This window comes from Zophobas morio, unplaced genomic scaffold, assembly GCF_036711695.1.
Source record: "Zophobas morio isolate AGI-343-1 ecotype UQ-CSIRO unplaced genomic scaffold, CSIRO_AGI_Zmor_V1 ptg000021l, whole genome shotgun sequence".
Classification (NCBI taxonomy): Eukaryota; Metazoa; Arthropoda; class Insecta; order Coleoptera; family Tenebrionidae; genus Zophobas; species Zophobas morio.
Window position 1 is genome coordinate 20,656,805 of NW_026972126.1, and position 26,281 is coordinate 20,683,085.

Sequence of the window (26,281 nt, forward strand, 5' to 3'; positions counted from 1 at the left end):
AGCGCTTTCTCCAACAAAAACACGTAAAAAATTAAATAAAAAGCAACTTATAATACGACACAAAAAGTGGTGAATCACCACCAGAGCCGTATTCAGCTCGTAAAATTGACCCGAACGACGTTAAAAAACCCAGACCGACGCCAACTTTTCCACGAACATGAATAAACGCTAAATTCTCTCTACACTTAATAATTTCGAATTTCAGTGAAATTTACATGCACTTTTCGCAGAAACAGTACGAAGAAATCAACCAAGTCCTAATAACAAGCAACCAAAAAAATTCCTACATGTCTCCGTCTGAATATCAAATTTGTCGCAGCAAATTGGACAAGCGTAAAGTGGAAACGGGATAAGATTCAGGACAAGTGTTTAGATTTGCTTTTATTTTTCCATCTAGCACGGTTACACATAGACAAGTAGACATTATTTTATGTATCAAGTCAGTACTTATTTACAAATTATTATTAATACTAATGTTCCTCTAAATATCGAGACCCACTGAATACAAAAATAAATAAATCATACGAATTCACATTACAAGCGTATTGATTTCAACACCATCCACTTAGCCTCCCCCAACAAAACCACGTTTTGACTGCTAATAGATGCATTAGACGAAATTTAAATAATTGCATAATGTGGTGCTAGAGCGCCTAACTGAATTAAAGTGCACTCCGGGCCAAATGAAATTAGGGCCCCAGGTGCCAGAGCGTCCAACGAAAAAAATCCTGCGAACGGAACTTTCCAGGATCGGGATTAGAAACAAGTGACGGCATTGAAGTAGCATCTCCAATAGACGCGTCCTTTTTGCTGTCCTCCCATGCTGCCGTGACCTCTCCTCTGCAAATCCATCTGCAACAAACGATCCTTTAAAACTAGGTCGGACCTAATCGTTCATAACAATTACAAATGGGAAACCTGGTAAATGTAACTGAGAGTATTCTTCCAGGAAATGCAAATTGCCTTCAGATGTCTGCTCTGAAAGCTCTCCGGAGTGATCGCGGAGATGATAAACTGATGTTGACTTTTGAAAGCTGCGTTTCATGGAGATGGATATTCGTCCTGTGTTTACAGGTGCGTGATATGAAAGGATTTTTTTTCGTTTTGAGGATATGAACACATTTAAATGCAATGAAAGGGGAGTTATTGCATGTCAACTCAGCCGATTCCAATTTTAATTCCGGCGATATGCGTAAGTGTATTTAGCTGTTGATTTATTTGTCTGTCTACGATAGCCACTTTTAAATTTTTTAAAAATTTTATTTTAGATAAATGTGAGTTTCGGGAAAAATTTTGCTGTTTTGTAGCGGTTTCTTTCTTATTCAATTGCATTTCTATTAATTTGTCAATTCCAGAATATCGGATGCCAATTAAAATAAACTACATATTTTCAAATATGTACTTAGGTCGGGTCAGCTCAGATGAGCTCAAGTCAGGTCAGGTCTGGCTAGGTCAGGTAAAATCTGGTCTGGGCAGATTAGGTCCAGCCAAGTGAAATCGGGTTAGATCAGGACAGATCGGATCAGCTCGGGTCAGATCGGGTTTGACCAGATCAGGTAAGGTATCAGACCTTACCTGATCTGGTGTGTTGTGTAGTAATATTTCTATCGTTATCATATTGAGAAATACGCAGGACGACTAATTAATATCACATCTTGTGCCGTCTGTCTGTTTTTTTGTGTGACTGACTGTCTGTTTACCGTCTTTAATTTTTCGATTTTTAAATGTTTCGATTTTTCAATTTTTCAATTTTTGACGTTCCGAAATTTTCGATTTTTTGATTTTCCCATTTCTCGATTTCTAGATTTTTCAGTGTTTCGATTTTTCGACTTCTCAATTTGTCAATTTCCCGATTTTTCAATTCTTCAGTTTTTCGGTTTTTCAATTTTTCGAATCTGAAAGTTTTCTGATTTTTCAACTCCGATTTTTCGACTTTTCGATTTTCCAGTTTTTCGTTTCTCAATTCCTCGATTAACCGATTTTTTATGTATCTTTTCGATTTCTCGACTTTTCGGCGTTTCGACCCTCGAATTCTAGATTTTTCATAGTTACGATTTCTAAATCTTTCATTGTTTCGATTTCTCGATTTCTGGATTTGCCGATTTTTCGATTTTTTTTTCAATTCTTCAATTTCTTGGTTTTTCAATTTTTCCAATTTCAAGTTTTTTGTTTTTTGACTCCGATTTTTCGAATTTTTGATTTTCCAATTTTTCGATTTCTTAATCTTTCGATATTTCCTTTTTGGGATTTTTTAATATTCCGATTCCGCAATTTTTCTTTGATTTTTCAATTTTTCGATATTTCAATTTTGGAATTTTTCAAAATTTCCATTTTTCAATTATTCGACTTTTCAATTTTTCGATTTCTCGATGTTTTACCTTTTCGATTTTGAAATTTTTCGATTCTTCCATTTTTCGAAATTTTAATTTTTCAATTTTTTAGATTACAGATTTTGGAATTCCTCAATTTTTCGATTATTCAGTTCTTCGATATTTCAATATTTAAATTTTAAATTTTCCGATTTTTTAGTTTTTCAATTCTTCAATTTTTCGAATTTCAGGTTTTCTGATTTTTCAACTTCGATTTTACGACTTTTCGATTTCTCGATTTTCCAGTTTTTCGGTTCTTCAATTTTTCTTCGATTTTTCAATTTTTGACGTTTCTAAATTTTCTATTTTTGATTTCTCAATTTCTCGATTACTCGATTTTTTTATGTAATTTTTCGATTTCTCGATTTTTCATCATTTCGACCTTTTGATTTCTCCATTTATCGATTTCTAGATTTTTCATTGTTCGATTTTTCGATTTATTAGTTTTTCAATTCTTCAATTTTCCGAATTTCAGGTTTTCTGTTTTTGACTTCGAATTTTCAACTTCGATTTTTCGAGTTTCTGCAATTTTTCTTGGATTTTTCAATTTATCGATATTTCAGTTTTGGGATTTTTCAATATTTCCATTTTTCAATTATTCGACTTTTGGATTTTTTTTTGATTTTTCAATTTTTCGATATTTCAGTTTTGGGATTTTTCAATATTTCCATTTTCAATTCGACTTTTCGATTTTTAGATTTCTCGAGGTTTTACCTTTTCGATTTAGAAATTTTTCGATTCATCCATTTTTGATATTTTAATTTTCCAATTTTTTAAATTACAGACTTTGGGATTCCTCAATTTTTCAATTATTCAATTCTACGATATTTCAATTTTTAAATTTTAAATTTTTCGATTTTTTAGTTTTTCAATTCTTCAATTTTTCGAATTTCAGCTTTTCTGATTTTTTAACTCCGATTTTTCAACTTCGATGTTTCGACTTTTCGATTTCTCGATTTTCTAATTTTTCGTTTCTTCAATTTTTCTTCGATTTTTCAACTTTTGACGTTTCGAAATTTTCTGTTTTTGAATTCTCAATTTCGCGATTAATCGATTTTTTGATGTAACTTTTCGATTTCTCGACTTTTCAACGTTTCGACCTTTTGATTTTTTGATTTCCCCCTTTATCCATTTCTAGATTTTTCATTGTTCAATTTCTCGATTTCCCGATTTTTCGAATTTTTAGTTTTTCAATTCTTCAATTTTTCGGTTTCAGGTTTTCTATTTTTTGACTCCGAATTTTCAACTTCGATTTTTCGACTTTTCGATTTTCCAATTTTTCGATTTCCATATTTCCTTTTTTGGATTCTTCCATTTTTCTTTGATTTTTCAATTTTTCGACATATCAGTTTTGGGATTTTTCAATACATATTTCAATTTTTCAATTATTCGACTTTTAGATTTCTCGATGTTTTACTTTTTCGATTTTGAAATTTTTCGATTCTTCCATTTTTCGACATTTTAATTCTTCAATTTTTTAAATTACAGATTTTGGAATTCCTCGATTTTTCGATTATTCAGCTCTTCGATATTTCAATTTTTAAATTTTAAATTTTTCATTTTTTTAATGTTCCGATTTCTCGATCTTTCAAGTTCTCGGTTAGAGATTTTTCGGCTTTCCAATTTTTGGGATTTCTCGATTTATCGAAATTTCGAAATTTCTATGTTTGGGCTGTTCAATTTCCCGATTTTTTTGATGTCGTAACTTTTCGATTCCTCGACTTTTCGACGTTTCGACTTATCGATTTTTTTATTTTCCCATTTCTCGATTTCTAGATTTTTTATTGTTTCGACTTCTCGAATTCTCGATTTCCCGATTTTTCGATTCTTCAGTTTTTCCGTTTTCCAATTTTTCTAATGTCGGTTTTCGGATTTTTTGGCTTCGATTTTTAACTGCGATTTTTCGACTTTTTAATTTTTCGATTTCTTAATTTTTCGATACTTTCGTTTTGAGATTTTCAGTTTTCCGATTCTTGAGTTGTTCATCGATATTTCAATTTTTCGATATTTCAGTTTTGGGATTTTTCAATTTTTCCATTTTTCAATTTTTCGATTTCCCGACTTCTTACTTTTTGGATTTTTTAATTTTAAAATTTAGATTTTTCCATTTTTCTATTCCTCGATTTGACAATTTTTCGATATTCTTATAATAATAATACATAGACATAATAATAGTATTATTTTTAAAATTGTAGATTTTCGATTCCTCGGTTTTTACGAAAATTCAGTTCTTCGATATTTCAATTTTTAAATTTTAAATTTTTCAATTTTTAATGTTTCGATTTCTCGATCTTTAAATTTTTCGAGGCCTTGGTTAGAGATTTTTGGGTTTTCCAATTTTTTGGATTTGTCGATTTATCGAAATTCCGATGTTTCTCTGTTTGGGCTGTCCAATTTTCCGATTTTTCGATTTTGGGCTATTTCGATATCTTTATTTTTCAATTTTTTTGATTTTGTAACTTTTCGATTCCTCGACTTTTCGACGTTTCGACTTTTCGATGTTTTGATTTTCCCATTTTTCGATTTTGCGACTTCTCGATATCCCTATTTTTCGATTCTTCAGTTTTTGAATTCTTCAATTTTTCGGTTTTCCAATTTTTCGAAAGTCAGGTTTTCGGATTTTTTGGCTTCGATTTTTAATTTCGACTTCTCGACTTCTAGATTTTTCAGTTTTTCGATTCTTCAGTTTTGGGATTTTTCAATTTTTCCATTTTTCAATTTTTTGATTTCTCGAAATCTTACTTTTTGAATTTTTTAATTTTTCCAATTTCAAATTTTAGATTTTTCCATTTTTCTATTCCTCGATTTTACAATGTTTCGATATTATAATACTAATACATATACATAATATTAGTATTATTTTTCAAATGTTAGATTTTTCGATTCCTGGATTTTTCGATTTTTCAGTTCTTCGATATTTCAATTTATAAATTTTTGATTTTTCAATGCTTCAATGTTTCGATTTTTCGTACTTTTCGGTTTTATGTTTTTCAATTTTAAATTTTTTTTAGTTTTTCGATTTTTCAGTGTTGGGCGTTTCTCAATTTATCGAAATTTCGATGTTTCAACTGTTCACTTTCCCGATTTTTCGATTTTTTACTTTCCAGGTTTTTCGATTTTTACTTTATGGTTTTTCGATTTTGAGCTATTTTGATTTCTCGATTTCTCTATGTGTAAGTTTTTCGATTTTCCGATGTTTCGACTTTTGGATTTTTCAATTTTTCAAAAGTTTAATTTTTCAATTTTTTAATTTCTAGATTTTTCGATTCCTCGATTTTTCGATTTTTCAGTTCTTCGATATTTCAATTTTTAAATTTTAGATTTTTTAATTTTTTAATGTTTCTTCTCGATTTATCGAAATTTCAATGTTTCGACTATTCACTTTCCAATTTTTCGATTTTTAAGTTTTCGAGTTTGGGCTATTTCGATTTCTCAATTTTTCGATTTCCCGATGTTTCGATTTCTCGATGTGTAAGTTTATCGATTTTCCGATGTTCCGACTTCTCGATTTTTCAATTTTTCAAAAGTTTAATTTCTCAATTTTTTAAATTTTAGATTTTTCGATTCCTCGATTTTTAGATTTTTCAGTACTTCGATGTATCAATTTTTAAATTTTAGATTTTTCAATTTTTTAATGTTTCTTCTTCTCGATTTATCAAAATTTCAATATTTCGACTGTTCACTTCCCAATTTTTCGATTATTAACTTTTCGATTTTTCGATTTTGGGTTATTTTGATTTCTCGATTTTTCGACTTCTCGACTTTTCGATTCCTCGATTGATTTCTCGATGTGCCAGTTTTTCGATTTTCCGATGTTTCGATTTCTCGATTTTTCAATTTTCCGATATTTTAATTTTTCCATTTTTTTTAATTTTAGATTTTTCGATTCCCCGATTTTTCGAAATTTCAGTCGATATTCCAATTTTTAAATTTTTTGTGTCGATTTCTCGATCTTTCGATTTTTCATCTTTTATTTTCCGATTGCTCGATAATTCAGTTTTTGGATTGCTCGATAATTCAGTTTTTCGATTTTCCGATGTTTCGATTTTTCGATAAATCAACTTTTCGGCTTTTCAATTTTTCCATTTTTCAATTTTTTGATTTCTCGAATTCTTTTTGGATTTTTTAATTTTTTGAATTTTTTTGATTCCTCGATTTTTCGATTTTTCAGTTCTTCGATATTTCAATTTATAAATTTTTGATTTTTCAATTCTTCAATGTTTCTAGAATCAAGATTCATGGAATCGAATCGAAAAATCAGGAAATCAACAAATCAAAAAACTGAAAATCCTAAAATTTAAAAATCAAAAAGTTGATAATCGAACAAGTAAAACTCAAAAAATCGAAAAATCGAAACATCGAAAACCCGAAAAATTGAAGAATCAATAAATCGGAAACTTGAAAGCTCAAAGTTAAAAAATCGAGGCAGAAAAATCTGATATTTAACAAATCGAAAAACTGAAAAACCAAAAACCTGAAAAATCGAAAAATTCCAAAATCGATATATTGAAGAACTGAAAAACTGAAAAATCAGGGAATCAAAAAATCGAAAACTCGAGAAATGTGAAAAACAAAAAATCGACAAGTCGAAAGGTCTATAAACTGGAAAATCAAAAAATCTAAAAATCCAAAAAGCCAAAAAGTCGAAAAATTGGAACATAGAGAAATCGAGAAATCGAAATAGGCCAAAATCGAAAAATAAAAAATTGAAAAAAATCGACAAATCGGGAAAGTGAACGATGGAAAGATCGAAATATCGATAGTAAATCGAAAAATCGAAAAACTGAAAAATTGAAAACTGAAAAATAAAAAAATCTAAAAAATCAAAAAGGCGAAAAATTGAAAAAATCAAACAATGAGAAATCGAAATAGGCCACAATCGAAAAATAAAAAAATTTTAAAACTCGAAAAGTTTAAAATCAGTACAAATTGAAAAGTCTGAATTAAAAAAATCGATAAATCAAAAAATCAGGATTTCGATTTCTCGATGTGGAAGTTTTTCGATTTTCCGAAGTTTCGACTTCTCGATTTTTCAATTTTTCAAAAGTTTAATTTTTTTTTTTAAATTTTAGATTTTTCGATTCCTCGATTTTTCGATTTTTCAGTTCTTCGATATTTCAATTTATAAATTTTCGATTTTTCAATTCTTCAATGTTTTCGATTTTTAAAATTTTTTAGTTTTTCGATTTTTCAATTTTGGGCGTTTCTCGATTTATCGAAATTTCGATGTTTCAGCTGTTCACTTTTCGATTTTTCGACTTCTCGACTTTTCGATTCCTCGATGTTCCAGACTTTCGATTTCCCGATGTTTCGATTTCTCGATTTTTCAATTATTCGATATTTTAATTTTTCCATTTTTTTTAATTTTAGATTTTAATTTTTTTGTGTCGATTTCTCGATCTTTCGATTTTTCGACTTTTATATTTTTTTAGGTTTTTTCGATTTCTTAATTTTTCGATTTTTGAATTCAAAATTTTTCCGTTTTTCAAAATTATACAAACGAAATAGTTGTAATTTTAAAAGAAACGGAGCCGAAAAAACTTCTGGGAGTCGAACTACAAAAAATGCATTTAGCTAATTTTCGAAGGTGCTTGAAAAATGTCAAAAATTTCAAGTATTGAAAAACTGAGTTTCTTGAAAACTTAACACAAAAAACCTCAAAAATTCCGACAAGTAAAGTTCAACGTGATAATTCGAAAAATATAAAGATTTTATTGTTCCAGAAAAAGATTTTCAAAATATTCGATTTGAAATACCAAATTTTTTAATAATCCTAACATTTCATCAATTGGCGATTCCGCAAAAATGGTAGGAATTTTCAAAGAAACGAAGCCTAAAATAACTCCTAGAGGTTGAATTCTTCAAAAAATGTCTGTAGTTAAACAATCAAAGGTGATCGAAAAATGATCAAAAATTTCATTAAAAAAGTCTGAAATATAAATCTCAACGTGGTGATTTGGAAATATGAACGTCAAATCTTTCAAAAATTCTAAAATTTCCCACATTTCAATTGGCGATTCTGGAAACGCGACAAGGAGAAATTTGAAAATTTGATTTAGTATTAAAAATACAAAAATTTAATTCGATCGCATGGAATTACCCATATGTTTTTTTTTTGCTGGTTGTTAGTGTAGGATGGCATGTCGGTTACAGGAAACGTCTTGTTTATTTTTTTTAACTTCCGCCAAATAGTTTAAAAAATATGTAAAACCAACACAGTCAAGGCTTCAACACCAATATAAAAGTCATTTCGAATTTTTAATTTTAGTTGGTATTTCGAAACAAGTACCATGAAGTCGTTCCTGTTTATACTGAGCATAATCGCAGTTCAGTTATTCAATGAGGCATCACCAACAGCACCTACAACTTTTGCGGTAAAATTTACTAACTACAACATTTTAATCCGTAACACGAAATAAATTACAGCAACAACTCCAAGCATTAGCCAAAGAAGCTTCCGAAACGGTCAGTGGCGAAATAATGGAAGTACAAGAAGAATCGCAAAAATTTATCCAAAGTGGTTAGAAAATGTGGAATGATTATGACACTATTATAAAAATAAAATATAATATTAACGGACGCTAAATTTTCCCGTTTTTTTATGTACCAACCAACCAACCAAAATCCAACGGTTTAATTAACCCGACGAACAAAAAAGAATTATTAACAATAGCCACGTTTAAACAATGTAGAATATTTACACACATGTAACATTAACAAAGAAAACTGAAATTCCACACCTACAAATATTTGGTGATTTATTAAAAACATCGAATTAAATTTTCAACATGTGCCACATTATTTTCCCGCGAAAAACAAAGGAATTTATAGGTTATATTTAGAACCGACAAACTCTACGTCACTGAAAGCATTCTCTACATCTGTACTGTTTTGCAATAATTTGCATTTATCTCAACTTCAATTACAACTAGAAGCAATTACTAACTAAAATTTCATCAAACTGAGTGGTTTTGTTTAGACCGAGTGTTTAATTATACTGAAAGTTGATAACGCACGGTGATTTAGCCTCTGATTCGCGACGGGCCGTCAAATAAAACCCACAGTTGGCACCACTGTCTCTTGCAAAAATTTATGAAAACACTAATCCATATTGCAATAAAAAATTTAAACAAGTGCGAATTTAACAGAAATTCGTTTCTCGTTTCCCACACCACGATTTTTTCTGCAAATACCTCATTTTCAATCGAATAATTAATTTCTAATTTAAAATTTAATTCTACAGCTTTGGGAATTGCAATACGTAGACCGGTTTCCATTAACTGTGCCGTTTAATTAGAAAACGGAAATTGTTATTTTTTAATTATTTGATTGTAAGCTGGCTGAATTAAAATCCGGTTACCCGTAAATAACACTATGTAGTAAAAACACGTTTTCTAATCAGAGTCAGAACTAAACTCTAGATACGCCTCGTCGTTTAAGGGGACTCGCTAGACGAGGTATAACATTTTTTTGGTTTTTTGTATGAAAAAATGATATTAATATAGATGTATTATACATCAAACTGCAGCTTTTTTCATGTTCTAGAGCGCAGAGACCAGTTCAATCAATTAAAAAAATATGGCTGATAAATATCTTTAAAAAAGCGCCATTGTATGTTGTCTTTTCAAGTTTTTTGAGTCATAACCATCACAGAATCGCTTGAAAATTCGCACATGGATAAAACATCACTTTTTACAGGGCGCAGAGTCATTAAATGTTTGTTAGTGGTACAATTTGTTTAAATAATAATGTGTTTATTAAAATCAAATTATACCACAAATTAAAGCAAACTACGTTGAATAATTTTAACAGGAATATCAGAGGAAAATTACTGATCTATTGCTTAGCAGAGTTTTTAACAAAAACTAACAATTATTGAAAAAAATAGGTATCAATTCGGCAGAATTTGAGCCATTAGTTCTGTACTTTGCCGATAGGAGCGCCACTAAAATTTACGGAAGCGACTTTCCAGGTAAAACCCTTATCGCCTGCTCTACCATAAGCTGATTGTTAGCATTCTCCGCTGATTTTTCTAATTTATGGCAAGGAACTCAGTTTTATAACAAGCCGCCAGGACCGGCCGTAGTAATCTATTGTTAAGGAAATTAACTTTTACGCTATGAGGTACTATCATAAAATCGAATTAAAACTGGAGAACTATAATATTTTTACTCCACTCAGGATCCTGAATTCAATATACATGATTACTAAAAATTCATTGTAATATTATTGTTAATATATATTTTACTTTGTTAATTCATAAAACTAATAAACAAAGAAATGAAATGTTTCGCACCATCACAAGAGCAGATTTGAACCACACACCCTTAAATCTGTCGAACACCGAAGAAATCCACACCCCCCACACAATAGATAAAATAATAAGTGTGCTAAAACAAAAACAACTACATGGAAAATTCTACAAAGACTTAGAAGAAAATCATGTCAATAAGAAGATGTCATTGATTTGGTTAAAAAAATCAAGTTTGTATGCCGAAACAGAAGGATTTGTGTTTGCTATTCAAGACCAAGTAATCAATACCAAGAATTATAGAAAATGCATCATCAAAGATCCGAACATAAAAAACGACTGCTGTCGCCTCTGCAAAGCAAAACCTGAAACGATCCAGCACATAATCTCTTCTTGCAGCATCCTAGCACAAACTGATTACAAAGCTAGACACGACAACGCAGCCAAAATCATTCACAAAGAATTAGCAACACTTATGAACTTAATCGAAGATACGACACCCTATTACACTTACATTCCATCTCCATTCCTTGAAAATAACAAATACAAATTATACTGGGATCGCACAATACTTACAGACTTAAACATTACAGCTAACAGACCAGACATCATACTTATCAAAAAACACACGAACGAGGCCATTCTCATTGACATTGCTATTCCTAACACAAACAACATTATTCAAACATACGACACCAAGATTTCAAAATATCTACAATTATCGATAGAAATGAAATCCATGTTGAATCTTAAAAAAATTTCAATTCTACCCCTAGTTATCTCTAATGTAGGTGTAGTTCCAAATAGCTTAGTTGAGAATTTAAAGTCTTTGCATTTGAATGATTCAATAATTGTCAAAATTCAAAAAGCTGTTTTGTTAGGAACATGTCATATTGTTCGTAAGTTTCTTGAAAAGTCTGATCATGTCAGTCAGATTAGATTAGCACCAGTAGGTCAGAATAGTGTAGGTCACTTTTCATGTGATGCGCGGATAAATGGTCGGTAGTTAGGCTAGACTTTTGGGGATGGGGTGAGATTAGAGAATAATAGCAGACTAATTTGTATGCTGTAATTCTAGAATCTCGAAAGTTGTTCTGTTAATCTAATCAATGCATATCATTACTTGGTCTTAGTACCCGTAATGATAGAAGTCTTGCCTGAATGCCGGTCATTTCCGGGTCAGTGGTGGGTCTTAATAACATATTTATAATAATAATAAAAAATGTATACAATACAGCTTTTGCTTAACACGTATAAGTAGCTAAGTGTATCTGCTACTTATCCCAGAAAGGAGGTGTTTTAAAAAAGCCCTACGCCCAGTAACTTCTCCCTTCATTGTTTACTCGAAAAAAGTGCTCGTACGAGGTAAGCGCCAAATATTCTCGGCCTAACAAAGAAAGAGACCTGATGGAAAAAAATTAAATATTTATATTTCAACATAATCTCTGTTAACTTCAATACATTCAAAACTACGTTCAACTAACAGCTCTATGCGTTTAAAAAAATTATTTGAATCTTTATCACTAAAATGATGTAGTACTGCCGTTTGCACCTCTTTATCCGTCCAAAACGTTTTCCCTGCATGTCGTTTTTTAACTTAGAGAACAGTTAATAATCGTTCGAAGCTAAGTCAGTACTGTAGGGTGGGTGATCAAGTCACTCGAAGTCACAGGCCCCTATAGCAGCTTGAGAAAGACATGCGGTATGAACGGGCGCATTTTCATGAAGCAATCGAACGCCTCTTGTTAATTTTCTCGGCCTTTTTTCCCAAATACGTTCTCCTAATTTATGCAGTAAGTAAGCATAATATGTAGCGTTGACAGTGGTATTTCATCCTTTAAAATTAATCAACAACATGCCTTTACAGTCCCAAAAAATTGTGGCCATGATTTTTTTGGAAGATTGGTTCGTCTTCAAGGGTTTCTTACCCCATGCGAAATAACTGTGATCATTTTTTTTAGTAAAATGTGAAGGACAAGCTTCAGCAAACACAAAAACCATCCTGTCCTTAATACCCTTTAGAGCAATTCCATCTTTTGATAAGAATTTTATTGCCGTTCGATTTTCAATTTTAAACAGGCATGATGAGTCCATAATTTTTCAAATATTACTCCTCAAATGTATCAAAACTAATGGGCAGTGGGGCTTGAAATTTTATACACATACTGCGGGGACCCTCTAGTCTTTTATGAGTTGTACAAATTTCCCGACGAGCAATCGCAAATATATCAGGCCGAGAATATTTGGCGCTTACCTCGTATATGTTTTCATTTGCCGAGAGATCATTTTCAAAATATATTTATAATAAAAATATGCAAGTCTTGGTGATGAAAAATGTACTCCTAATAAATTATTAAAGTAAGGTACATAAAAAAAAAGAAACAAATTTTATTTATTTTTAAAAAATCTCTTGCAAAGGCAGGTTCCTCTTTCTTCTTAAATCCATTATTTCGGGCAATAATGCGCCAAAGTAAACTCTGCCAAGTTTATCTGCCATCATTTTACATATTTCTTCGTCTTTATAAATTTTTTCTATATTTATTCCTTTGGGTGTCCATACAACAAAATAAACTTGTGAAATACCCGTAACAAGCATTTGTCCCTGGACTTGAAAGTAGTCATGATTTTTTTTTAGTTTCAATTCTCTGTCTGTCAATATACAAAACTTGTTTTTTTTTCTAACCGCTTCTTCGGGAGACAAATCTTGCGATTTTGAAGGGCATTTAATTTCGACTAATGCACTCCTATCCTCTAGAACCCTGTCTGGACTAGCAGCCAAGTAAGGAAATTGTTTTGAAATAGAGACACACCGTTCAGTTTTTATATTTTTATTTATTTCAAAACATTTGACAGCTTTTTCCTCACTTTGTTGTCCATAGTATGTATGACTATTACCTCTAAATATATTGTACAACAGAGACTCCACAGTTTTAGCTATTGCTGTAGTCGGTCTAAGTTTGTAAATACGTCCAAAATTTGAAGCCGTAACCCTAAAAAAGAAAGAGAACTTTTGCCCAAATGTGCCTGTTGCCTAGTGTCTATTTAAATTTGGTCTAAATTCAAAGATAATTTTCTCAAAAAAACCTCTTTGGCTGTCACAAATGTTTCTACATCCATGACAGGATTTTCTAAAAAATATTTAAACTATAATCGCAGTCGGGACCAGCATACGTAAATTTTTTTACGACATATTTTTTTACGAATACTTTGTCTAAGACGAGCTTGTTTTATAGACGAACAATATTTTTTTGTTATTAAACCAGGACCGTTTTAATCACAATATATTTACTTATCCCCTCTAAAAAATTCATGACGTCGCCTCAAAATTTTGCTGAATAAATCCTATCTAAAATGTACAAAATATGATGAGTCTCTTCTTGTAATTTATCATCCCATTCATATTTTTTGGATTCGGATATACAGGGTGACTCAAAAAATTTAATGAATGCGCAAATTTATTTTATTAATTTAATCAGGAACTACAAAACCGAATGCTTTGAAATCTTGGAAATGTTTTAAATTTATCATAAGCATGGTAAATTTTTGATCAAAAAATATTTGCTCATCCCTCCTAAAAAATGGATGACGCCATCCCAAAATTTTGCTAAATAAATCCTATCTAAATTGTATAAAATATTATGAGTCTCTTCTTGTGATTTATCATTCCATTCATGTTTTTTGGATTTGCATGTACAGGATGACCCCAAAAATTAATGAATGCGTAAATTTATTTTATTGATTTAATCAGGAACTACTGAACCCAATGCTTTGAAATCTTGCAAATGTTTTAAGGTTATAAAGAGCATAATAAATTTTTAGTCAAAATATATTTGCTTATCCCCTCCAAAAAATTGATGACATCAGCTCTAAAGTTTGCCGAATAATCCTATTTAAAATTTACAAAATATGATGAGTCTCTTCTTGTAATTTATCATTCCATTCATATTTTTTGGATTCGGATATACAGGGTGACAAAAAATTTAATGAATGCGCAAATTTATATTATTGATTTAATCAGGAACTACAAAACCGAATGCGAAATATAATGTGAAAAAAACATAATAGGCATCCAGTCGTCACGTTTCCGATAGCGAGGGAAGTACTGTCTAAACTCTTTAAACCAATTTTTTTGATTTTCCAATTTCTCCATTTCTCAATTTTTCAATGTTTCAGTTTTGGATTTTTCCACTGTTTCGATTCTTTAACTTTCCTTCCATTTTTAGGTTTTTCAATATTTCAGCTTTGGAATTTTGCAATATTTCGTTTCTTCAATTTTTCAAATTTTTGATATTGTGTTTTCTCGGTTTTTAAATTTTTCGATATGTATTTTAATTTTTCAGTTTTTAAAGTTTTAGGTGTTTAGATTTCTCACTATCTCGACTTTTCGATTTTTCAGTTCCATGATTTTTCAAATTGTCGAATTTTTAAATTTTAGATTTTTTGTTTTCTTTGATGTATTGAGTTCTCGATCATTCGATTTTTTGAGTTTTCAGGCTTAGATTTTTTTGTTGTTCAATTCTTGGATTTTGAAAATTTTTGTTTTTTAAATTTTCCTATTTATCAACTTACTGGGATTTCAATGTTTTGATTTTTTGATTGTTCAATTTCTCGATTTTTTGAATTTTTAGTTTTTGATACGATGTTTTTTTCAAAAATTTTCAGTTTTTCAATTTATTAACTTTACGGTACTTCAGTTTTGCCCGATTTCGATTTCTCAATTTTTCGACATATTACTGTTGGGATTTTTCAATTTATCGATTCTTCGATTTCTCGATTCTTCATATTTACGGTTTCTCGAATTTCTTCATTTTTCGATTTCTCAATTTTCCGATGTTTCAGTGTTACGATTCTTAATTTTTTTTATTTTTCAGTTTTCAATTTTTGACGTTTCTAAATTTTTCGATTAACTGATTTTTTGATTTTCCCATTTCTCTATTTCTCGATTTTTCAATTCTTTCTTCAGTTGTGATTTTTCAATTTTTCCATTTCTGAATTTTTCAATGTTTCAGTTTTGGATTTTTTCACTTTTCCGATTGTTCAATTCTCTTTCCATTCTTCAGTTTTTCAAGATTTCAGTTTTGAATTTTTTCACTTTTTCGATTTTTCAATTTTCCTTCCATTGTTCAGTTTTTCAGTATTTAAGTTCTGGGATTTTGCAATGTTTCGGTTCTTCAATTTTTCCATTTTTTGATGTTTCGATTTCTCGGTTATTCAATTTTTCGATAGGTATTTTAATTTTTTAATTTTTAAGTTCTACATTTTCCGTTAATTTTTTGGTTTTCCAATTCTTCGATTTTTAAATTGTTTAATTTTTAGATTGTTCAATTTCTCGATTTTTAGATTTTTCGATTTTTCGGTTTACCGATTTTTTTTCATTAAAAATGTTTCAATTTTTCAATTATTAACTTTTCGATTTTTCAATTTTGGTATAATTTGATTTCTTAATTTTTTGATTTTTTGACTCCTCTACTGTTGATGTTTTGATTTCTCGATGTTTCAGTTTTTTAACATTCCGATGTTTCGATTTTTCGACTTTTTGGCTTTTCGAATGTTCAATTTTTTGATTTTTGAATTTTAGATTTTTGTTTTTTTTATTTTTTGGTGTTTTCATTTCCCAATTCTTCAATTTTTCGATATTTTAATTTTTCAATTTTTCGAATTTTTAAATTTTGGATTTTTCTTTTCTTTTATTTCTCAATTTTTGGATTTTTTAAATTTTACATTTTTCGATTTTACTATTTTTTGATGCTTGGATTTCTCAATTTTTCAAGTTTTCAATACTCAATTTTTCAGGATTTGAATATTGAGAACTTTTCAACTTCTGGATTTTCAATTTTCAGATATTTTAATTTTTTAATTTTTTTAATGTATCGATTTTTGGGTGTTTTGATTTTTCGATTTTTAAAGTTCTTGATTTTTCGATTTTTCCGATTTGTTGTCTATTTTAAGTATATTTCATTTTTCAATTTGCGCCCTCTGCGGGAGTATTATTTGTTGTACTGCACTTGACGGGCGAGGGAAGTTCTGTCGAAATAATCTTCGACCAATTTTTATACTTAGCACGTAGGGTTCTTACTAAGCATTCCTTATTTAACCGAACAGTTATTAATTTAACTAAGCAGCTATTATTTCACCAAGCATATATTATTTTAACCGAGAATTTATTTTTCAACTGAGCATTTATTATATAACTTAGCATTTATCATTTTTACCGAGCAAAAATACAAAGCGTTTAAAAATAGAACTGTGCATTTAATTTGTTCCCTTATCTAAATAACAAGAAAACGGTATTAATAATACATTTATTAGGCAAATAAACTAATAGACGGGCTTGATAAGCCTTGTTTGCTCTACAGTGTCTAAATTGTGTTTGAATAATATAATAATTATCTCGAATATTAAAATTAATATGTCAAAAGAATACGAGAAATGATTATTCTGTGCTGAAGGTATGTTGTGAGCCGCGTGTCATAAATTATCATTATTCTTCATGAAGGCAACCAGCAATTCTTCTTTTAATCTACCTGACGCGCTGGGATAGACAATTACCGGACGTGGGTCATAAAAGTATCGTAAGCCGATAATGCAGATATTAATGATAATTAATACCGTTTTCAAATTACACCAAAACTGAAAAATCGAAAACTTAATAATTGAAAAATTGAAACATTTTAAATGAAAAAAATCGGTAAACCGAAAAATTGAAAAATGTATAAATCGAGAAATTGAACACTCTAAAAATTAAACAATTTAAAAATCGAAACATCAAGGAAAACAAAAAATTAAGGGAACATCTAGAACTTAAAAATTGAAAAATTAAAATGCCTATCGAAAAATTGAAAAACCGAGAAATCGAAACATCAAAAAATGGAAAAATTGAAGAACCGAAACATTGCAAAATCTCAGAACTGAAATACTGAAAAACTGAAAAATGGAAGGAAAATTGAAAAATCGAAAAAGTGAAAAAATTCAAAACTGAAATCTTGAAAAACTGAAAAATGGAAAGAAAATTGAAGAATCGGAAAAGTGAAAAAATCCAAAACTGAAACATTGAAAAATCCAGAAATCGTAAAATTGAAAAATTGGAGAAAGAATTGAAAAATCAAGAAATAGAGAAATGCGAAAATCAAAAAATCAGTCAATCGAAAAATTGAAAAATCGAAAAATTTAGAAACGTCAAAAATTAAAAACTGAAAAATAAAAAAAAATTAAAATCGTAAAACTGAAATATCGTGAAGTTAATAAATTGAAAAACTGAAAATTTAAAAAAAAAAAATCGTATCAAAAACTAAAAATTCAAAAAATCGAGAAATTGAACAATCAAAAAATCAAAACAATGAAATCCCAGTAAGTTGATAAATAGGAAAATTTAAAAAACAAAAATCTTAAAAATCCAAGAATTGAGCAAAAAAAATCTAAGCCTGAAAACTCAGAAAATGGAATGATCGAGAACAAAAAATCTAAAATTTAAAAATTCGACAAATTGAAAAATCATGGAACTGAAAAATCGAAAAGTCGAGATAGTGAGAAATCTAAAAGCCTAAAACTTTAAAAACTGAAAAATTAAAATATCGAAAAATTTAAAAACCGAGAAAACACAATATCAAAAATTTGAAAAATTGAAGAAACGAAATATTGCAAAATTCCAAAGCTGAAATATTGAAAAACCTAAAAATGGAAGGAAAATTAACGAATCGAAACAGTGAAAAAATCCCAAACTGAAACATTGGAAAATTGAGAAATGGAAAAATAGGAAAATCAAAAAAATTAGTCTAAAGAGTTTAGACAGTACTTCCCTCGCTATCGGAAACGTGACGACTGCATGCCTATTATGTTTTTTTTTCACATTAGATTTCAAAGCATTCGGTTTTGTAGTTCCTGATTAAATCAATAAAATAAATTTGAGCGTTCATTAAATTTTTTGAGTCACCCTGTATATCCGAATCCAAAAAAATATGAATGGAATGATAAATTACAAGAAGAGACTCATCATATTTTGTAAATTTTAAATAGGATTATACGGCAAACTTTTGAGCTGACGTCATCAATTTTTTGGAGGGGATAAGCAAATATATTTGGACTAAAAATCTATTATGCTCTTTATAACCTTAAAACAATTGCAAGATTTCAAAGCATTGGGTTCTGTAGTTCCTGATTAAATCAATAAAATAAATGTACGCATTCATTAATTTTTGGTGTCATCCTGTATATGCAAATCCAAAAAACATGAATGGAATGATAAATCACAAGAAGAGACTCATCATATTTTATACAATTTAGATAGGATTTATTCAGCAAAATTTTGAGGTGACGTCATCAATTTTTTAGAGGGGATAAGTAAATATATTGTGATTAAAACGGTCCTGGTTTAATAACAAAAAAATATTGTTCGTCTATAAAACAAGCTCGTCTTAGACAAAGTATTCGTAAAAAAATATGTCGTAAAAAAATTTACGTATGCTGGTCCCGACTGCGATTATAGTTTAAATATTTTTTAGAAAATATTCTCATGGATGTAGAAACATTTGTGACAGCCAAAGAGGCTTTTTGAGAAAATTATCTTTGAATTTAGACCAAATTTAAATAGACACTAGACAACAGGCACATTTGGGCAAAAGAAAGAGAAATTAGGGTTACGGCTTCAAATTTTGGACGTATTTACAAACTTAGACCGACTACAGCAATAGCTAAAACTGTGGAGTCTCTGTTGTACAGTACATTAGAGGTAATATTCATACATACTATGGACAGCAAAGTGAGGAAAAAGCTGTCAAGTGTTTTGAAATAAATAAAAATATAAAAACTGAACGGTGTGGCTTGTTTACTTCAAAACAATTTCCTTACTTGGCTGCTAGTCCAGACAGGGTTCTAGAGGATAGGAGTGCATTAGTCGAAATTAAATGCCCTTCAAAATCGCAAGATTTGTCTCCCGAAGAAGCGGTTAGAAAAAAAAAATCAAATTTTGTACATTGACAGACAGAGAATTGAAACTAAAAAAAAAAATCATGATTACTACTTTCAAGTCCAGGGACAAATGCTTGTTACGGGTATTTCACAAGTTTATTTTGTTGTATGGACACCCAAAGGAATAAATATAGAAAAAATTTATAAAGACGAAGAAATACATGTAAAAAGATGGCAGATAAACTTGGCAGATTTTGTTTTGGCGCATTATTGCCCGAAATAATTGATTCAAGAAGAAAGAGGAACCTGCCTTTGTGAGAGATTTTTTTAAAATAAATAAAATTTGTTTCTATTTTTTTATGTACTTTAATAATTTATTAGGAGTACATTTTTCATCACCAAGACTTGCATATTTTTATTATAAATATGTTTTGAAAATGATCTCTCGGCAAATGAAAACATATACGAGCACTTTTTTCGAGTAAACAATGAAGGGAGAAGTTACTGGGCGTAGGGCTTTTTTAAAACACCTCCTTTCTGGGATAAGTATAATAGATACACTTAGCTTGTATTTTATATATTTTTTATTATTATAAGAAAGCAAAATATATATTAACAATAATATTACAATGAATTTTTAGTAATCATGTGTATTGAATTCAGGATCCTGAGTAGAGTAAAAATATTATAGTTCCCCAGTTTTAATTCAGTTTTATGATAGTACCTCATTGCGTAAAAGTTAATTTTCTTAACAATAGATTAGTACGGCCGGTCCTGGCGGCTTGTTATAAAGCTGAGTTCCTTGCCATAAATTAGAAAAATCAGCCGAGAACTCTAACAATCAGCTTATGGTAAAGCAGGCGATAAGGGTTTTACCTGAAAGTCGCTTCCGTAAATTTTAGTGGCGCTCCTATCGGCAAAGTACTGAACTAACTGCTCAAATTCTGTCGAATTGATACCCATTTTTTTCAATAACTGTTAGTTTTGGTTAAAAACTCTGCTAACCAATAGATCATTAATTTTCCTCTGATATTCCTGTTAAAATTATTCGACGTATTTTGCATTAATTTGTGGTATATTTTGATTTTAATAAACACATTATTATTTAAACAAATTGTACCACTAACAAACATTTAATGGTTCTGCGCCCTGTAAAAAGTGATGTTTTATCCATGTGCGAATTTTCAAGCGATTTTATGATGGTTATGACTCAAAAAACTTGAAAAGAAAACATAAAATGGTGCTTTTTTACGATATTTCTCAGCCATATTTTTTTAGTTGATTGAACTGGTCTCTGCGCCCTAGAATATGAAAAAAGCTGCAGTTTGATGTATGACACATCTATATTAATATAATTTTTTCATACAAAAAACCAAAAAAATGTTATACCTCGTCTAGCGAGTCCCCTTAACATTAATAGTTTTACAGACCAAATTCGTCGACGTACCGCGCTAGAACGACATTACAATCACCGCCACAATACATCAAAAATACCCAGAATTGCTTCGGAGATTGTCTCAACAGTAATCGAATGCACTCTCCACGCAATTACCGGCGTGGTGGTCGGTGGCGGTTTCGCCGCCCCCGCAACGTGCTCCTCGTTATCGCTCCGAAACCGCGAACTTCCTACGGAACGACGCAGTAGACGTTATCGTGAACAATATCGCAAAATAATTATTATTGTCATTCTCATCACGTTATCTTGCGTTATTCAAACGCAAAAATAGATTCACGCTGCGACGCAGAAGACGGCGATCTTTGTCTGAGTTCGGCGTTTTGTGAAAAAACCAACAATCGGATTCCAGATAGCGAATAATGGGGCTCGTCTAATGTTCTGCACAATGATTGCTTATTAAGGTGCTTCTAATTTCGAATAAACATCAGTCTGGATTTTTCTTCAGGATAAGTTCGGCTCGAGGGGGTGGAAAAAGTTAATCGCTTCGCGAAAATGTCGGAGATTTAATTTAATGACAAGGTGTAAAATGCGGGGATTACATATCGCGGGAAGTTTTTAGGAAGTTGGGATACGGAAAGTTCTGAGTGGATTTGGGCGTATTTGCGTGGAGCTTTGGGTATTTAAATTAATAAGCTGCTTTCATTAGGTGGGAGCCTTACCTGGAGGAGTTTTTATGAGAAGTTTTTATTTGAGGAGTGAATTCTGGGACGTCTGGTCGTGACTGGCGTGTTTTTGTTTGTTGCTATTTTGAGTCTTATTGTGTTAGTTACCTACCGATTTGGGAAGGAAACTGGGTCGGGGCGTCCTTCCAAGATTTGTTTTAATTAACCTTTTTAATTGGCAGTTTGTCTTTGTTTTCATCTCGGGCGTATGGAAAGTATTAGGGGTAAATTATTTCGTCAATTAATTTGGAGAAGGGTTGCAGATTCATAAAGATGAGTTATACGGTCTGTAGGCGTTCGACAAATTGCCTCAATAAAAAAATGAATACGCCGTTTTAGAAAAGAAAATTTATGTTCAGTTTTATGAGTTCAAATAAAGATATATATGTAATGTTAGAGTACGCTGTATGTGTATGTATGTTACGAAGGTCATGTGAATAGTAAAACGCGAACTGTTATTGTAAGTTATTTAAATTTTATAAAATAACGTATCCCTCCATTTGTGGTTTATGAATCTATGCTAAATTCGCCGTCTAGATTTTTAGAAAAAAATCATTTTTTTTTTAATTGCAAATCTTGCGAACGTTTCAAGGTTATCGAAAGCATGGTAAGTCGTTAATCAAAATTTCTCCATTCATGCCCCTCCACCCAGAAATTTTGATGCCATCTTACTATTCTGTCAAATAAATGTTATTTACATGTCAAAAAGTAATAGTCCTGAACTTGCGGTTTATCCACGTTGAATTTTTATCCCAGACATCGAGATTAAAAAAAAATTTAATTATCACAATTTTTCGTTTTCTCACTTTCAGTTATTGACGTTTCAAAATTTTCTATTTTTCGATTTCTCAATTTCTTCATTAATTTTTTGATGTTCAGACTTTTCGATTTTCAATGTTTCGATAACTCGACTTTTCGTTATTTCGATTTTTTAAGTTTTCAGTTTTTCAGTTCTTCAATTTTTCGATTTTTCAGGTTTTTGATTTTTCAACTTCTCGTTTTCTCGATTTTTCAATTTTTCGATTCATAAATTTTTCGGTTTTTCGATTTCTCGAATTCTACTTTTTCGAATTCTACATTCTAGATTTCTCAAATTTTTATTTTTCAATTTGTAAAATTTTAGATGTTTCCTTTTCTCGATTTTCCGATTGTTCAGTTCTTCGACATTTCTATTTTTCAATTTTTCACTTTTTTGATGTTTGAAGTTCTCGACGCTTCAAATTTTCGACTTCTCAATTTTCGATTTTAAAAATTTTAGATTTTTTTGTTACTTTTTATTTTAAATTTTTAGATTCACACTTTTCGATTTTGGGCTATTTAAAATTTTCGACTTCTTGATTTTAGATTTTTGGTTTTGTCATTTTTTCGATTTTAAAAGTTTTTGATTTTTCGAATTTTCAATTTCTTGATCTTTCAGTTTTTCAATTTTTCAATGACCGATTTCGTAATTTTTCGATTTTTCAAGTTTTTGATTTTTGAATTTTTCGGATTTTTGTTCTTATTTGCTGCTTTCGATTTTTCAGTTTCGATTCTTCGACTTTTCGATTTCTCCATTTTCAATTTTTCGATGTTTCAATTTAGGGATTTGCCAATTTTTTGATTCTTCAATTTTTCGATTCTTCTATTTTTCTTCGATTGTTCAATTTTTAGATATTTCAGTTTTGGAATTTCTCACTATTTTTTTCTTCATTCTTTTTTAACTTTCGTCTGCGATTTTTTGATTTCTCAACTTTTTATTGTTTCGATTTTTAAATTTTAGATTTTTCCGTTTTAAAATTTGAAGGATTAGATTTCTCAATTTTTTCGATCATTCACTTTTCGATTTTTAAAATCTTTAATACTTATTTCTATTTTTCGATTTTTCAGTTTTTTGATTCCACGATTTATCGAGATATCGAAGTTTCCCACTTTCAATTGTTCAATTTCTCGATTTATCGATTGTTCAGTGTTTCGATATTTCTATTTTCCAATTTCTCGAAATTTTAAATTTTAGATTTTTGAATTCTTTGATGTTTCGGTTCGACGCTTCAATTTTTCGATTTCTCGATTTTAGATTTTTCAGTTTTTAAATTGTTCGATTTTAAAAATTTTGATTTTTTTGTGAATTTTTCTATTTATCAGTTTTTCGATTTTTCACCCATTTTTTCATTTATCACTTTCTTCAATTAATTTTTTTACTTTTCGTTTTCTGACTATTTCGATTTTTCGACTTCTAGGTTTTAGATTTTTCGGTTTTCTCTTTCTTAATGTTTCAGTTTTTAAATTCTTCAATTACCTATCGATTTTTCAATTTTCCGATTTTTTAGGTTTTTGATTTTTGAGTTCTCCGATTCTTTAAATTTCTGATTTTTCGATTCAAATTTTTTAACTTCGATTTGTCGACTTTTTGATTTCTCGATTTTTCAATTTTTCCTTTCTCAGTTTTTATGTTTCAGTTCTGGAATTACGAATTTTTCTATTCTTCAATTTTCCTTCGATTTTTCAATTGTTAGATATTTCAGTTTTGGGATTTTCCATTTTTCCATTTTTCGATTTTACGACTTTTGGATTTTTCGACTTCCCGAATGTTTTCTTTATCGATTATTTAGTGTTTCGATATTTCTATTTTCCAATTTCTCGAAATTTTAAATTTCAATTTTCTGAATTTTTTGATGTTTCGAGTCGCCGCTTCAATTTTTCGATTTCTCGATTTTAGATTTTTCAGTTTTTAAATTGTTCGATTTTAAAAAAATTTTGATTTTTTTGTGAATTTTTCGATTTATGTATCAGTTTTTCGAATTTACCATTTTTCAAATTCTCGAATTATAGAGATTTCAATATTTCAATCTTTCGATTTTTCACCCATTTTCCACTTTCTTCAATTAATTTTTACTATTCTGACTATTTCGATTTTTCGACTTCTAGGTTTCAGATTTTTCGGTTTTCAAATTTTCGATTTTAAAATTTTTTTAATTTTCGAGTTTTCTCTTTCTTAATCTTTCAGTTTTTAAATTCTTATCGATTTTTCAATTTTTCGACTTTTCGATTTCTCAGTTTTTATGTTTCAGTTTTAGGATTACCTATTTTTTGATTCTTCAATTTTGCTTCGGTTTTTTAATTTTTAGATATTTCATTTTGGGATTGTTTTCCGAATGTTCAACTTTCCGATTTGTCGACTTATAGAAATTTCGATATTTCCAATTTTTCCATTTTTAAAATTATTAATTTTTCGATTTTTCATTTTTTCAATTCTTCGATCATTATCGATTTTTCGATTTTTCAGGTTTTCGATTTTAGAATTTTTCGATTTTTGAAATTTCGATTTTTCCATTGTTCGGTTTCTCAATTATTCGATGTTTTAGTTTTGGGATTTTCCAATTTCTCAGTTCTTCAATATTTGTATTTTGGAATTTTTTAATTTTTCAATTTTCCAGTTTTTCTATTCTTCAATTTTTAAGTTTTACGACATCGGTTTTTCGATTTCTCAAATTTTACTTTCTCGATTATCAATTTTTTGATTTTTAAATTTTAGATTTTTCCATTGCTCGATTTCTCAATTTTTCGATGTTTTAGTTTTGAGATTTTCCAATTTCTCAGTTCTTCAATCTGTCTTCGATTCTTCAGTTTTTCGATTTTTCAGTTCTTCAATATTTCGATATTGGAATTTTTTGATTTTTCAATTTTCCAGTTTTTCGATTCTTCAATTTTTAAGTTTTACGACTTTTCGTTTTCGATTTCTTGAATTTTACTTTTTCGATTATCAATTTTTCAATTTTTTGATTCTTCAATTTTTTCACACTTATTTTGATTTTTCAATTGTTAAAATTTTAGATTTTTCGTTTTTTTTTCAGTTCGATATTTCTATTTTCCAATTATTCGAATTGTTAAATTTTAGATTTTTCTGTCTTTTGGTGTTTCGGGTTTCCGAAGTTTCGATTTTTCGACTTCCCGATTTTAAAATTTTCGGTTGTTCAATTCTTCGATTTAAATTTGTTTTTAATTTTTTGATTTTTCGTTTTTCGAATTTTCAATTTTCCGATTTGTCGATTTATAAAAATTTCGATATTTCGATCTTCCAATTGTTCTATTTCCCCAATTTTCGATTTATCAGTTTTTCGATTTTTGAAATTTCGATTTTTCGATTTTTCCATTTTCCGGTTTCTCAATTTTTCAATGTTTTAGTTTTCGGATTTACCAACTTTTCGATTCTTCAATTTTTCTTCGTTTTTTCATTTTTTAGTAAAATATCTAAAAATTGGTAATTAATTTTTCAATATGAACATGTTTGAATTTGTCAATTTTTCGAATTTTCGAATCTTCAATTTGTAGACGTTTTACCGTTTCGATTTTATCATTGTAGCGACTTCTAGATTTTAGATTTTTTAATTTTAAAATGTTCCATTTTTTCATGTTTCGATTTCTCAATTTTTCCATGTTTTATTTTTGGGATTTTCCAATTTTTCGGTTCTTCAATTTTTCTTCGGTTTTTCAATTCTTCGATTTAAATTTTATTTTTTATTTTTTGTGTTTTCAGTTTTTCGAATTTTCAATTTTCCGATTTGTCAATTTATAGAAATTTCGATATTTCGATCTTTCAATTGTTCTATTTCCCCAATTTCGATTTTTTAATTTCAAATTTTTCATTTTTTTTATTTTAAAT

At 29.5% G+C, this 26,281-nt stretch overlaps 1 protein-coding gene across 1 annotated transcript in view; it reads right to left on the bottom strand.

Moving 5' to 3' along the window:
• Positions 1 to 366: 366 nt before the first annotated feature.
• LOC135132588 (uncharacterized) overlaps positions 367 to 26,281 on the bottom strand; it is a 62,371-nt gene continuing 36,456 nt past the window's right edge. The window contains exon 3 of the mRNA XM_064060714.1: positions 367 to 852. Coding sequence (XP_063916784.1) covers positions 757 to 852 — 96 coding nt within the window. The 3' untranslated portion in view covers positions 367 to 756. The remainder of the gene's footprint in view (positions 853 to 26,281) is intronic.